The 12,440-nt window shown below is 36.4% G+C and overlaps 1 protein-coding gene across 1 annotated transcript in view; it reads left to right on the forward strand.

Annotated features, from left to right (window-relative positions):
* Positions 1-12,440, forward strand: part of ENPP3 (ectonucleotide pyrophosphatase/phosphodiesterase 3) — a 42,293-nt gene that overhangs the window by 16,525 nt on the left and 13,328 nt on the right. Inside the window, exons 10-17 of the mRNA XM_075036791.1 lie at positions 1,331-1,396; positions 2,271-2,343; positions 3,746-3,854; positions 4,019-4,147; positions 5,551-5,582; positions 8,423-8,550; positions 10,395-10,461; positions 12,062-12,149. Coding sequence (XP_074892892.1) covers positions 1,331-1,396; positions 2,271-2,343; positions 3,746-3,854; positions 4,019-4,147; positions 5,551-5,582; positions 8,423-8,550; positions 10,395-10,461; positions 12,062-12,149 — 692 coding nt within the window. The remainder of the gene's footprint in view (positions 1-1,330; positions 1,397-2,270; positions 2,344-3,745; positions 3,855-4,018; positions 4,148-5,550; positions 5,583-8,422; positions 8,551-10,394; positions 10,462-12,061; positions 12,150-12,440) is intronic.

The raw sequence follows: 12,440 nt of genomic DNA on the forward strand, positions 1-12,440 counted from the left end.
TACTCCAAAAATCCAAATTGTCATATGACAGTTGAAGGAAATGAAATATAAGATTTTTAAACAACAGTCTGAGAGGTAAATGCCATGTCACATTGTCCTGGTTTTGCCATGGAACTACCAATAGTAGTTGAAATTTTCAAAATCATTTAGGGGATTCACAATGAGAAAGTCAAAGGGTACTGTATATTCTGCTCTCCTAGAGAGTTTTGAAAGTTTCAGCCAACTGCAAGCTACTGATCTCCCACTAGGAAAGCATCCTATAACTGATTAGTATCCACTGCAAAGCTATACCAACTATTACTGTATTTCCACACATAAAATCTACACATATGATATAGCCCTTTACAAATACTTGTAGCTGTACTTGAGAATAAGTTTTCAGATAGCCTATACCCTAAGGTAATGAACAGAATGTTGGAAGTCATGGCAAGAGGCTATAGGAGGCAGAAACTAATTGAAGAGATGATGCTGGATAGGGAAGCTACTGAAGGAAGTCAGGCTCTAGATCAATTCCCTCCGGTCTTGCTTGCACATGTGATAATGTGCACACTGCTGCTGAATTATAGTTCTGTATGTTTTGTCTAGTTAATTCACAGGTTACACATGTGAAAATATAGCAATTACCTTCATAGTATTTTTTTCCTTATGTAAGGCATTGATGCTAGTAAACTATTTCTAAATTTTCATGATGATTTCAGTAGATATCCCATGATTCTTCACATTTACAAAGATAATCTAAAGCAAGTATGTAACTGTAAGTCTCTATAGATAACAAAGGTTTTGCACTGATGTGTAGGATTAGTACCCAGAAAACACCTGGGTACTATAGGTAACTAACATAAAGCTTGTGCATGACTTTGGGGGAAAGCAAAGCTATTAATGGGTGAATTCCTTCATAGGAGACAAAGCATGACCTCACAAAGATTTTGCTGGGGACATTACCTTTAAAATGTGAAAGTCCAAGGTTTATACATGCTGGAAAGAATAAAAATTATTCTGACTTGTACTTCAGGTTTATGTCCTGAACTTGAAATCTCTTTTTTGCATGTATTTAATTATAAATATGTGGGTATTGCAACCAACATCACATGTTTTTGTTTGCAAAATCAGGAGCTGTCTAATTTGCCATTAAAAGTGAGTTACATTCAATCAAAAATGAGAATAATAAAACCGATTGCTGGTACCTTGTTAAGATGCATCATTCTTGAAATCCAAATCTGTGACTTTACTATATGACTAGAGGGCAGACACTCTCTGTATCTTGGAATTAGAAGGGCTTATCAGAAAAACCTTGTTAAAATCTTGTTAACGTATTTATTTTTTTTTTCAGTTCACTTACATATGAACAGAGAATTTCAGGAGTATTGAAATGGCTTGATTATAGCAAGTCTGAGAGGTAACACTTAGTAATATCTAGCTGGTTTGTGAGACTATATCTTAGAAAGGTTTTAATGCTTAGCAACTGAAATTTCTATTGGTGTTTGTGAAACATGGAATCTTCCTCGCCATCTCAAATGATAATTTACTGAATTTAAGCCTGTTCTGTAAGTATAGCTAATCATTTTCAGGATACGATTGTAGATAGAAAAGATGAAAAAGTGAACATATATCTGAATGGGATGTACTGTTGTAGAAGTTTTCTTTTATTGTTGTGTCTTTTTTCTTGGTGCATGGCCTAGAGGAAACATGGAACATCCAGTTTCTGGTCTAAGTGTATGGATGAAGGATGTTATATGAAAGATATTGCACAAGAAAGGTTAAATATCTGAAAGTAATCGCAGGCAGTAATTCAGGATAAAAAGTACCTGTCAGTACTGATTATCATGCTCAACTTTGTGACATGTAAACAAGTGAAATCTTTCATATGATAATTTGTTAACAAATTCCTACTATATTTACAGTTAGGAGATGCTCTCTAGAGCCTCACTGCTTAATCAGGAAGAGATCCTTTAGGTGGTAGTTCTATTTATATCTCAAAAAGGAACAGCTTGCTCTGCTGTTGAAGTTTTTAAGAGTGATTTCTGGATACCAATTAAAGACACTGGATACTGTTTCTGAAATTGTAACTTCAAATTGTCTGTGTTGATTAATTACAAAACTCAGAAGAAGTTGAATCATTATATTTGCTGTATGGACTTTTATTAAGGTTTAAAGAAGTTATTTATAATTCTGTTTTAAGTTTGATTTAATTTTTTTAAGTGGAAGTGTTCTTTTGATATGCTGTCTCTAATTTCTCATAATATTCCATTCTTATTTATTTCTAACTCGAGGCCTGATTTCTACACTTTATATATTGAAGAACCAGATTCTTCTGGACATTCATTTGGACCAGTTAGTGGTGGTGTAAGTAGTTTTTGTGTTTTTCTTAGACTAAATTGAACTAAAAATAGTGCTGTAGTATGAACATAACCAACTTACAAACGTGGAAAGGACAGTAGATCAAAAATTACCGTAACTGTTTTATGAGTTTTTATTAAGAACTCCTGCTTGTGGTTGATCCCATTGTTCTGATTCCAACACTGTGTGAATCAAAAGAGCTGTAAACCAAACAGACTGGCAGAAAATTGTTTCAGATCATACTATTAGAAATAATATTAATGGTTGTGTTTAGACTGAACTTTAATTTTATTGCCAAGTGATATTTGGAAGCACGTGGTCTGGCAAATCCTCAGAACTGTCTTTTATTTATTCCTAACACTGTACTTCAGTGTTTGTTAATTTGTAACCCAAAATATTACATTTTTACTTGCATGCAGACAAAAAGTTCAGTCTTAAAGGAGCTTGGGGCTTGTCATATCAGCTCCTTCCTGGAATGGTCTTATTTAATATATTTGAAAATAGTCTTCAGCAAAAGGCCTCATTATAGTGAACAAGGACAGAAAAACTGATCTTTGTAGGATAGTTTTAGGCTCCCTAATTGGAAAGGGACCTCCATTTCTCTTTGTACATAAAGGGCTTAAAAACCCATTACCGTATGCATGATTGTATATGTGTACATTGTCCATGCACCCAAGACATTCAAGAGAGTGCAGCAGCGTTAGGAGAACAAGAAGGGTGTAAGTGCTCAGACATGGAGTCCTCAGACTCAGTCAGGTATCGTCCTTACTGTAGGACTTACAGGAAGACTGTAAGTCAGCTGTGCCAACTAGGGAAGAGCCATCAACTGTGAATGGCTGCAGGGACTGTTGTGCTGCATTTCTCCCATATTACTTCAGTGGTGGTCAGTGGTTTTCTGTAGGAAGTTTAAGGGACTGTATATATGAGAGAAGGGCACCATGCCTTCTTGGAGGCTACACTGGTCTTATAGATAATATGTGTGTGTAAATATTTTTTAAACACTGCTTATTGTTAATACAATGGCATGTTCATACTACAGCAAAAATTGTATTTAATGTTACAAATCTGATATTTTATATAAATTTTGGAGTGAGGAACAAATTTGATCTGAATGTGTTGTTTTCTTTCCATAAACATATTTTAAAGCTCAATTTTTGTAAATTTGTAAATTTGTAAGGTAATAGAAAAAAATAATTGTGAGTCTTTTTTTAAGTTGCATATTCTGTGGTAGAGTAGTGGAATTCTGCACATCTATACTCTAGTGGTGATGAAAAAAGAAAAGAAGAAGCAACATTAAGAACCTGAAAACTGACAGAAAAGCTCACTTTTTTCAGACTTTGATGATCACATTTAAGTGAGAACTTGAAATCAGAAAGAAAAATTCTAATGAAACAGGTTTATCTCACAGGTAATCAAAGCCTTACAGCTAGCAGATCAAGCACTGGGGATGCTAATGGATGGACTTAAACAAAGAAACCTGCACAAATGTGTAAACCTCATTGTTTTAGCTGATCATGGTAATGTATATAATTCTTTTTTCAATCTAAATTTTACTGAGTCATAGTTTTCTTCCTCTGTGTAATATGGATGCTTACTAGTTTTAATCAATTTTGTAATTAACTTTATCTTCCTTGCCATATATTGTATATATAAAAAAAACTCTTTCTATATTGTCCTTTAGGGATGGAAATGACCTACTGCAAACAGTTAGAATATATGACTAATTACTTCAAACAGATTGATTTCTACATGTATGCTGGGCCTGCAGCTCGCATTCGAGCAAGAAATGTTCCAAAGGACTATTTTACCTGTAAGTGTGGACCAATCCTGGGATTGCACAATCAATATAACAGGAAATAAATAAATAAATAAATAAATAAATAGGGAAAATAGATAATCAGTAGTAATCAGCAGAGTGAACAGCTGTCTGTTTCACTTAACCTGGTTTAAACATCCCTGGAAGTTCTGGTTGTTTTTTGGTTTTTTTTCAAGAGCAATCCCTTTAGATTAAATTGAAGCTTAGAAAAGCTTGTTGCAGACTCTGATTTGCATTTCCTTAGCATGTGGAAAGATGAAGAAAAGATATTTTTGTTGTTTTGAACTGGAACTTCAGGTCTTTCATAAGTCCACTGCTCTTCACAGATTTCTTATGCATGTTGGCAGAGTCCATCTTTTTGAAGCAGTGACTATTTCTAACTGTGTGTACAAACTTACGGAATCTGAATCTTAGCACAGTAGGATCTAAGCCTTGGTTGAGCCCTTTAGCTAGTATCACAAAAGAACACAAAATTGAAACCATGTGAGCTGTCTCTGACTCGGAATAGATACTGTGCTACCAGACTGAAATGAAACAAACCACATCAAAACTTTCTGTTTCAGGGAAAAGAATGGAGAGAGGTAAAATGATGGAAGTGCTTGATTTAGTGAGTTTATAGAATTCATAAAGTATTCTAAAAGGCTTAATTCTTGCAGATCTCAAATAAAAGCTGGGATCCCATTGTACTTTATCTTTTCTAATTGTATTTATCTTTGTAGACACAATATTTATACAACATAAAGCAGACTTTCCTTGGTTTAAGTAGAAGACAGTCTAAGTCAGACAGGAGCAGAGTAATAAGCAGAGAGAATAATGGTGTTTTGTATGTGTCTTAAGCTCAATATAATTGTTGACTCATTTCCTCTAATGATCTTACTTTTTCTGAAGGAATTTTCCTTCTGTAAAGTGCTCAGATTTGTTTTTTAGGAAGCTAATGTCAAAAGGTTAAGGTCACTCTTTGAAAATGTGGAAGGTGAAAGTACTAAGACAGACTGGATTTTTCTCTGTGACTGCTGCTGGAAGAGGACTACAAGACAAGTGCTCCAAGTCCACTTCAGTGTAAAAAAGGTTATACTTCATACAGGTTAGGTGGGAGAGAAAATTTGGTTCTGATGATGTGTCAGCTTTAGGTGTAGGCAGTCATCACCATGGCAGTTTTCTACAGTCTGTCTTGATGTACCCAAAGTGCTAGGTATGTCCACAGGCTACCACATTTACAGACAGTTACTCTTGGAAACATAACATTCCTACCTGTGGAAGGCTATGGTTACCATAATCTTCACAGGCTAATGAAGAAATGCAATTTTACAGACAAAAAGCACATTGAAATTTTTCTCATGAGGCTTTGGACCTTCAGCTGCTGGAATGTATGTTAATTCATCTTTTCTTTTTAACAGTTGACTCAGAAGGAATTGTTAAAAACCTCACAGTGAGTAAATATTTTCATAATTTTTCCTCATAGTTCCTCTTAATAGGAATCTGATAAAAAAAGCACAGTTTGTGAAAAGGAGACTACAGTGCCAGTTTAAATAGTGTACTGACTCCAGTGTACCATAGGAGACAGTTCTGGAAGTTGTTTGAAGATGGTGCACAAAGGTTTGTCATGGGGGGGATCTCTGTTTAGAGCAAAAGCATTTTCTGTACTTCTCTTTGAAAGAGAAGTAGCTGACTTCATGTGGAGAAAATAGGATATACCTTCATTATAGAACAGAATACAACACAGAGATGCTTCAGATAATAGGCATCTGTTAGCTCTGGAATACAACTGCTGCACCCAGGCTAGGTGAAAGCAACTTTTCCACACAACAGATAATGACATTATAGAGCACATTGCCACAGGGTGTTGTAGGAGCTGGAAATATAAATAACAAGGGGGTATTTGAGACAAATTAATGGAGGACAAGCCTGTAAGGGCTATTAAACATGATACACAAGCAACCTCAGCCTTAAGAAGTCCCTGAAGCCTAGAGGAAACTGAGCAGGTACAAGAAAGAAGGTTCATTCAATACTTGACTTGTTCTTACACACTTTCTCTGAGTATCTGATTCTGGAAATTCTGGAGATCTGATTGGAAACAGAGTACTAGGCAAGATGACCTTTGGCATGAGGCGGTATGGCTCTTTTAGGATCTTTTATGACATACCACTTAAGTACTTGCAGTGGTTTTAAGTATGCTGCACTACCACTGGGTGCCATACTGATAGTTCTACTTGGGTCTCTGCCATACCGTGTGGATGTAGCACTCCAAGGCAAGATCAAGCTTGTCTGTGTCTCCACGTAGGCAATTCCTCCTTGTAGGTACACTCTGTGACAGCTGAGCTCTGAAGGATGCAACAGAAGGAGTGCAGAACAGAGTGCAAAACAAAGGAAGACCAAGCCTATTTTACTGAAAGGTGATAAGATGTGGCAGTGCATGTTTTTCCTTATACTTTTTTAGATAGATAATTCCCTGCCTTTTTTTTTTAGTGTTCAAGATATACATTAATACATGTGAGATTAATGTGGTGGACAAACTAAAATGCTTGTAGGAAAGTTGCCTTTTTGTATTTTCTTTGCATTTATAATTTACAGTGAGTTAAAAATTAAAACTACTTGCTCTCCATGCATTGTCATAATTTTCCCTTTCCTTCATTGCCAGTTTGTTTTCTATTCTGTGACTAGTCCTAGTCCAAGCAGTAGACAGATGTTCTTATACTTTTAGAATAAATGCTCTCAGCTTGGAAAAATTCTGGGCTGTCTCAGCTGGGTATATTTCTGATAAATCACCACTAGAGGCCTTCCTTTAACCTGTTGAACAACTCAGTTGTGCAATATTAAACGTAGCTTTTGCCTGCCACTGATGTCCAAAGAGCAGCGAATGTTCCTGTTTAATTTTTTCTTGATTCTGAATACCTAAGAATACAGTTGCAGGAGTAGGATATCAATGGTTGGGAATAGCAGAAGGAGCTTTTTCAGTGCTACATTCCCTACCCCACTGTATGATGTGGAGCCTGTCATGTCAAAGAGCAGTAGTGTAAGTGGAATAGCACGATTTGCATATTCTGTTCTCAACCCCAGTTGAGACTGCAACTGCTAAAAGTTGCAGAGATGTGGCATCTCTGCCTTTTAGGAATAGCCTGGTATCAGGATACTTCCTCTTTCCTTTTTCATTCATAAATAGTTAGTGTATTTTGTTCATTTCAAGTTCTTAGAATGAGGGTTTTGGCCAGAGAAGGGAATTGTGTGTTGTATTCTAATTGCTAATTGATAGACATAAAGTGATATTATATATCGATTTCCTCTATTTTCCCCTTTAATTAGACTATGCTTTGTAGAATGACCTCCTGTCCTGGGCTAGCAAACCCATTGAATCCTTATTTTTCATTCCTGGATTCCACTATGCTTCTTTGATGACTATCCAGGCACACTCACTCTCATTTCACATTAATGTTATTCTGTGCAGAGTATACAATTCTAGTACTTAGAGGTGAAGATGTCAGATCAGACTCCAAGTGTGCTATAGTTTGTGCTGCCTGTGTGGTAGAACAGGTCCACTTCTCTGGCTTACCCAGCTTCCTAGCAGCTCTTCCCTCAGCATTTTAGATGTTCTGTGTTGTCCCAGTGCTGGACTGCTGATCAGCAGCAACACTTCTGAAACATTGCCATGATGCTTGCAGCCAGCTGGAATGGCTCCTGATGGCCATGTGTAGTTAAATCTTTTCAGTATGTCATATGGTTGTCATTAGGCTCTCAATGCAAACTCATTCATGGCATGCCTGCTAACCCAGCAGTTATGTTAACACATTAAATGTGGATGTAAAAGCTAAGGCATTTATCTAAGAGCTGAGTACTGGACATTTACATGGCATGAGAGTACATGTTCAGTCTTGCAGCTAAAACCCTAGACTGTGCTTTGTTACATATACTTGGTTTTCTTTGTTATTTATTGAATGGTAAAGTAATAGAAGATGGCAGAACTAAACTGCCAGGGAACTTTCTCTTGTGGAGTGTAATCTTACATACTAGATGCCAGTGACATTAGTATGGACACATAGACTAAACATTACAGCCTTAGGATTACTTTTACCACAGTATTTGTGAACTTGCTATTCATATTATAGCACTATATTTTCAAACAGTTCCAAAAAAAGCCACTTTTCCTTCCATTGCTTCTTGGGCCAAAAATGAGATCTGCAGGTTATCTGAGAAGCTATCTGTGATAATTTTGAATGATCAGTTTATTTTTGATACTGAGCAAAACTCATGACTGGGCTCTTTCCTCTTCCACAGTGCAAAAGATCCCCTCAGCACTTCAAGCCTTATCTGACACCTGACTTGCCAAAACGATTTCACTATGCTAACAACATTCGTATTGATAAAGTTCATCTTTTGGTGGATCGACAGTGGCTGGCTGTGAGGTAACATAATTTGTGTGACTGTTACCTTATCTTTTTCATCCCATTCTCATCCTTTTAGTTTCCTTCACAGATGCCTGACTTCCCATTTTGCTTTAGACTTGTAACATTTCCATGTTTGTTACTTTTAAAATCTTACTATGTGTAAAAAAGGAAACACACCTTATAATTAAAACCAAGAATTTATTATTAGTATGATTCAAATCTGAACAGTCTAATAAAAGAATCGTCATTACTCCAGATGAAATTTTTTCAGAAAAAAAATGAAGAAAAAAGCAAATAAAGAAATGAATACTACTACTACACAGAAAAGGTCTGAAAACAATGCAATTAAAATTGTTATACAATGCCTTCCTAGTATCTAGCCCTTTTCCTGGCATTACAGTCTCCCCTCTGCTGCCCTTCTGGGTCCTAAGGTTGATGGCTTCAGTCTGGTGTGGATATGGCTAGCAATCAGCATTATGAGTCCTTCATCAGGAGGAATATGATGTCCATGTTCCTTCTTCCACACTCTGTGATCTGAATGGGGTCCTTCCTGTATGTATGTTAACACTACAGCTTGCTTATTCTTCACTGGCCTGCAAGTTAACATCGCATCTCAGTTCACTAGATATGGTGCATTCTGCAAGTGTTAGATATTTGTTCTTTATTCTCTTTCTTACCTCTAAGTCTGGTTTTGCTCAGTTCCAGGTCTGCATTTCCTTAATTGGCCATTGGTGAGTTATTTCTAGCCTCAGAGTCTCCATTCTACACAGAATAACAAATTGTTACTTCTATCTGCATAAAAACTATGCCTTTACCATGTAAAGATAAACTGATAAGAAAACAAATCAGACATAACCACCTTGCCATTACAAAAAATTGCTGTAAGAGATAAACAATAAATAAAATAGCTCTGAGCAAGTCAGGAGCAGTTCAGACAAGCCTTAGTCCTGAGGCCTTGAAAACTCAATACAAAGCCTGTGGTGTTAGTAGCAATGCTGTATTTACTGAGCTACAGTCTTGCAGTAGGAGAAGCGTGAGCTGACTTGGAATTTTAAGACTATTCAAATAGTAGAAAATGCTCGATCAGTATATGACTTGATTGTTTGTTTTGATGCAACCAAATAATTGTCCTGGACATATAAAAAGAAATGCCTACTGAAAAATCTTGTATTCACCTTTTTTTTAACTGCTGAAATGTTCTTGTGACTCTGAAAACAGGATACATGTGCTTGACAACTGTGTGTTGAATCAGTATGGGATGACTATATCTTTCCATGTATCTCAGCAACGGGTAAATTAAAACAAGTGTTAGTCATTTTAAGTCAGACTATTCTGATGTGTTATTAATCCTATAATCCCCCCCCAACCACAATGCTCCTTCACCCTTTAGAATCTATGATGAAAATGCACTGTCTTGTAAGGCAAGTCCCTTGCAGTCTTATTTATATTGTTCCACAGAGATTAACAGCAGAGTCCTCCCATTATAGGTTTTCTTTTAAAATGCAGATACCACAGAAAATAACTGAGGAATTCTTCCTAAGCAGATTACACTTGTTCTGAAACTTGTAGCTAGGTGAAGGCCTCAGTTCAAAAATAGCCATTTTGTCAATGTATTTTGAAAACATTGATTCACTGTACACTCAGTAGCTACCTAGACAAGATAATTCCTGTCCATAGCAATCTCTGTTACACAAGAAAGAGGTGTTCATAAAAGTGAACACTGGATGAGCAAAAAGTACTACAATATTATGCCAGAGTCAGTTCTTAAGGCATGATCCAGAGTCCAGCGAGTCAGGATGACTGTTACTAACTGGTTCTGTTTGTGCCATTTTTACTTACACTATATGATGGTTTCTCCTTAGGAACGCAGATTACACATATTGTGATAGGGGTAACCATGGCTATAACAACGAATTTAAAAGTATGGAGGTAAGATGATTTCTGTTCAAGTCTTGCACCTTCTTATATAGAAAATCACAATGTGCTAGGTGAACCACCAGAACATAGAATATATGATAGTTTTTGCAGTGTGATTTTTCTTCTGTGTCACCCACTGGGTCCACATATTCGTGTTGCCTTTCATTGATGTGTACAAGGCCTGCTGCCTGGGGATCCTGTAGTAAAACTTGTCTGGGCTCACCTTACCTCCACGGAGCCAAATAGACTACAGTAAACCAAGCATACCATGTTTAGCTATGGGACACTGAATTCTTTCATTCTTCTACTGAAGCAATGACTGAAAAATCTCCATAGGCCTTGGGAGTTCAGTTGAGCATCTGAAAGCCTGAATGCTCAAATAAACTAAATCTCATTGACTCCGCTTATCGTACAAGACTTAATCATATCACCAGAGTAAAAAACTCATTATTATAACCTGTATGTTAGTATAGCCTGTTTCATCTCATTTTCACTTCTGGTCACAGTGAAAATATTTTGACTTCTTGAGCTTTTGGTTTTTCATGTACTTTCTGTGATGTGAACCTTTAACTAAGATCAAGCATCCCACTACTAGTCCCATATTCTGTGCCTAAGAATCAGATTCTTCCAGATCTTCACCGCAATATTAAAACCATATGTCAATATACTGATCAGAATGGTGCTGAATGTTTGTATGGAAAGAAAAGGTAAATTCTGGTTACCATGGAAACCTTGATCATAGATAACCTTATGCTGGTGGCACAATGACTGAGGAAATTTTTTTTCTTTATAAAGGAGAAAAATGTCTTAGTGTTGTCTTTTTTAAAAAAATTAAAAATTCCTTCTCTGTTACGGGAACATGAGAATATTATTTTAGAACAGATCATTGTCCTGTTTAGTCATGTTTCCTGTATCTTATGGCAGGCAGCTCAAAAGGCTTATAAACTAGTAGAAACCAATGTGACACTGTAAGTAGTATCAATGTTCTGCTACAGTGCTTGCAGACCCCACAAGGGCTGCCCAGTACTACATTGCTTCATTGGTGGTACTGATGCAGGTCTCTGCTGAGCTTGGGATGGGTCTCTGCAGTTCCCTGCTCCTTGCTTTAGATTTAACCATGGCTATAGGCTCTTAAATGACCCAAAGACTTTAGAGAATGCAATGTATTAAAACAAACCCCAACCCCCCAGTGCTTGTATTTCTGGCTTAATATTAACCTTTAGATAGGATCTGTGAGTGTCATAACTCTACATTTGTTGAAATGGCATTGTTACAGGCTGTTGCAATGAAAACATAAAAAGGTGTGAATTTGAAACATAGCAAAAAATAGTTTTCGTAAGTATGCATCAAAATATTAAAGAACACCCCTCCAGATTCATTATATAGTTTAAATTATCCTGATAAATTAATTTGTTTTGCATTTTTCTTCAAATTATATGCAAATTAAATGCAAAATTTGCCTTCTTTACCAGAACAATCCTATATTTTAACTTTTATGACTGTGAAAAGACTGTATTTTGTTCCGGTGTCCCTGTTTCCATAAAATCCAACTGAATTGTTTTTTTGAATTTGGATTCCTTTAGATAACAACTTTTGTTTTATTACAATCTAGGCTATATTCTTAGCATATGGCCCAAGCTTTAAAGAGAAAACAGAAGTGGATGCTTTTGAGAACATTGAGGTTTACAACCTTATGTGTGGTGAGTAGAAACAATCCAGTACTTTTAGATTATAAACCAACAGTATTTCCAAATACCAGTGTTGTAAGAGCTAAAAGAAGGGTAACTAAAAATTCAGTGAATTAAATCAGAAGCTAGGTTTTTCACAGAAAACGCAGAAGCCATACTCTTTTGCCTTCTGTACAGTGCTAAAAGGTTAACTGCCAAAAATTGTTGTGCTTTGCAGGTTGTTTCTGATTGCAGAAGGATTCCACTAAAGCATTGGAGAGAACTGCTCCTGCCACATGGGCTTGCTGTTGAAATGATGCCTGT

The sequence above is a fragment of the Buteo buteo genome, chromosome 9, assembly GCF_964188355.1.
Source record: "Buteo buteo chromosome 9, bButBut1.hap1.1, whole genome shotgun sequence".
Lineage (NCBI taxonomy): Eukaryota > Metazoa > Chordata > Aves > Accipitriformes > Accipitridae > Buteo > Buteo buteo.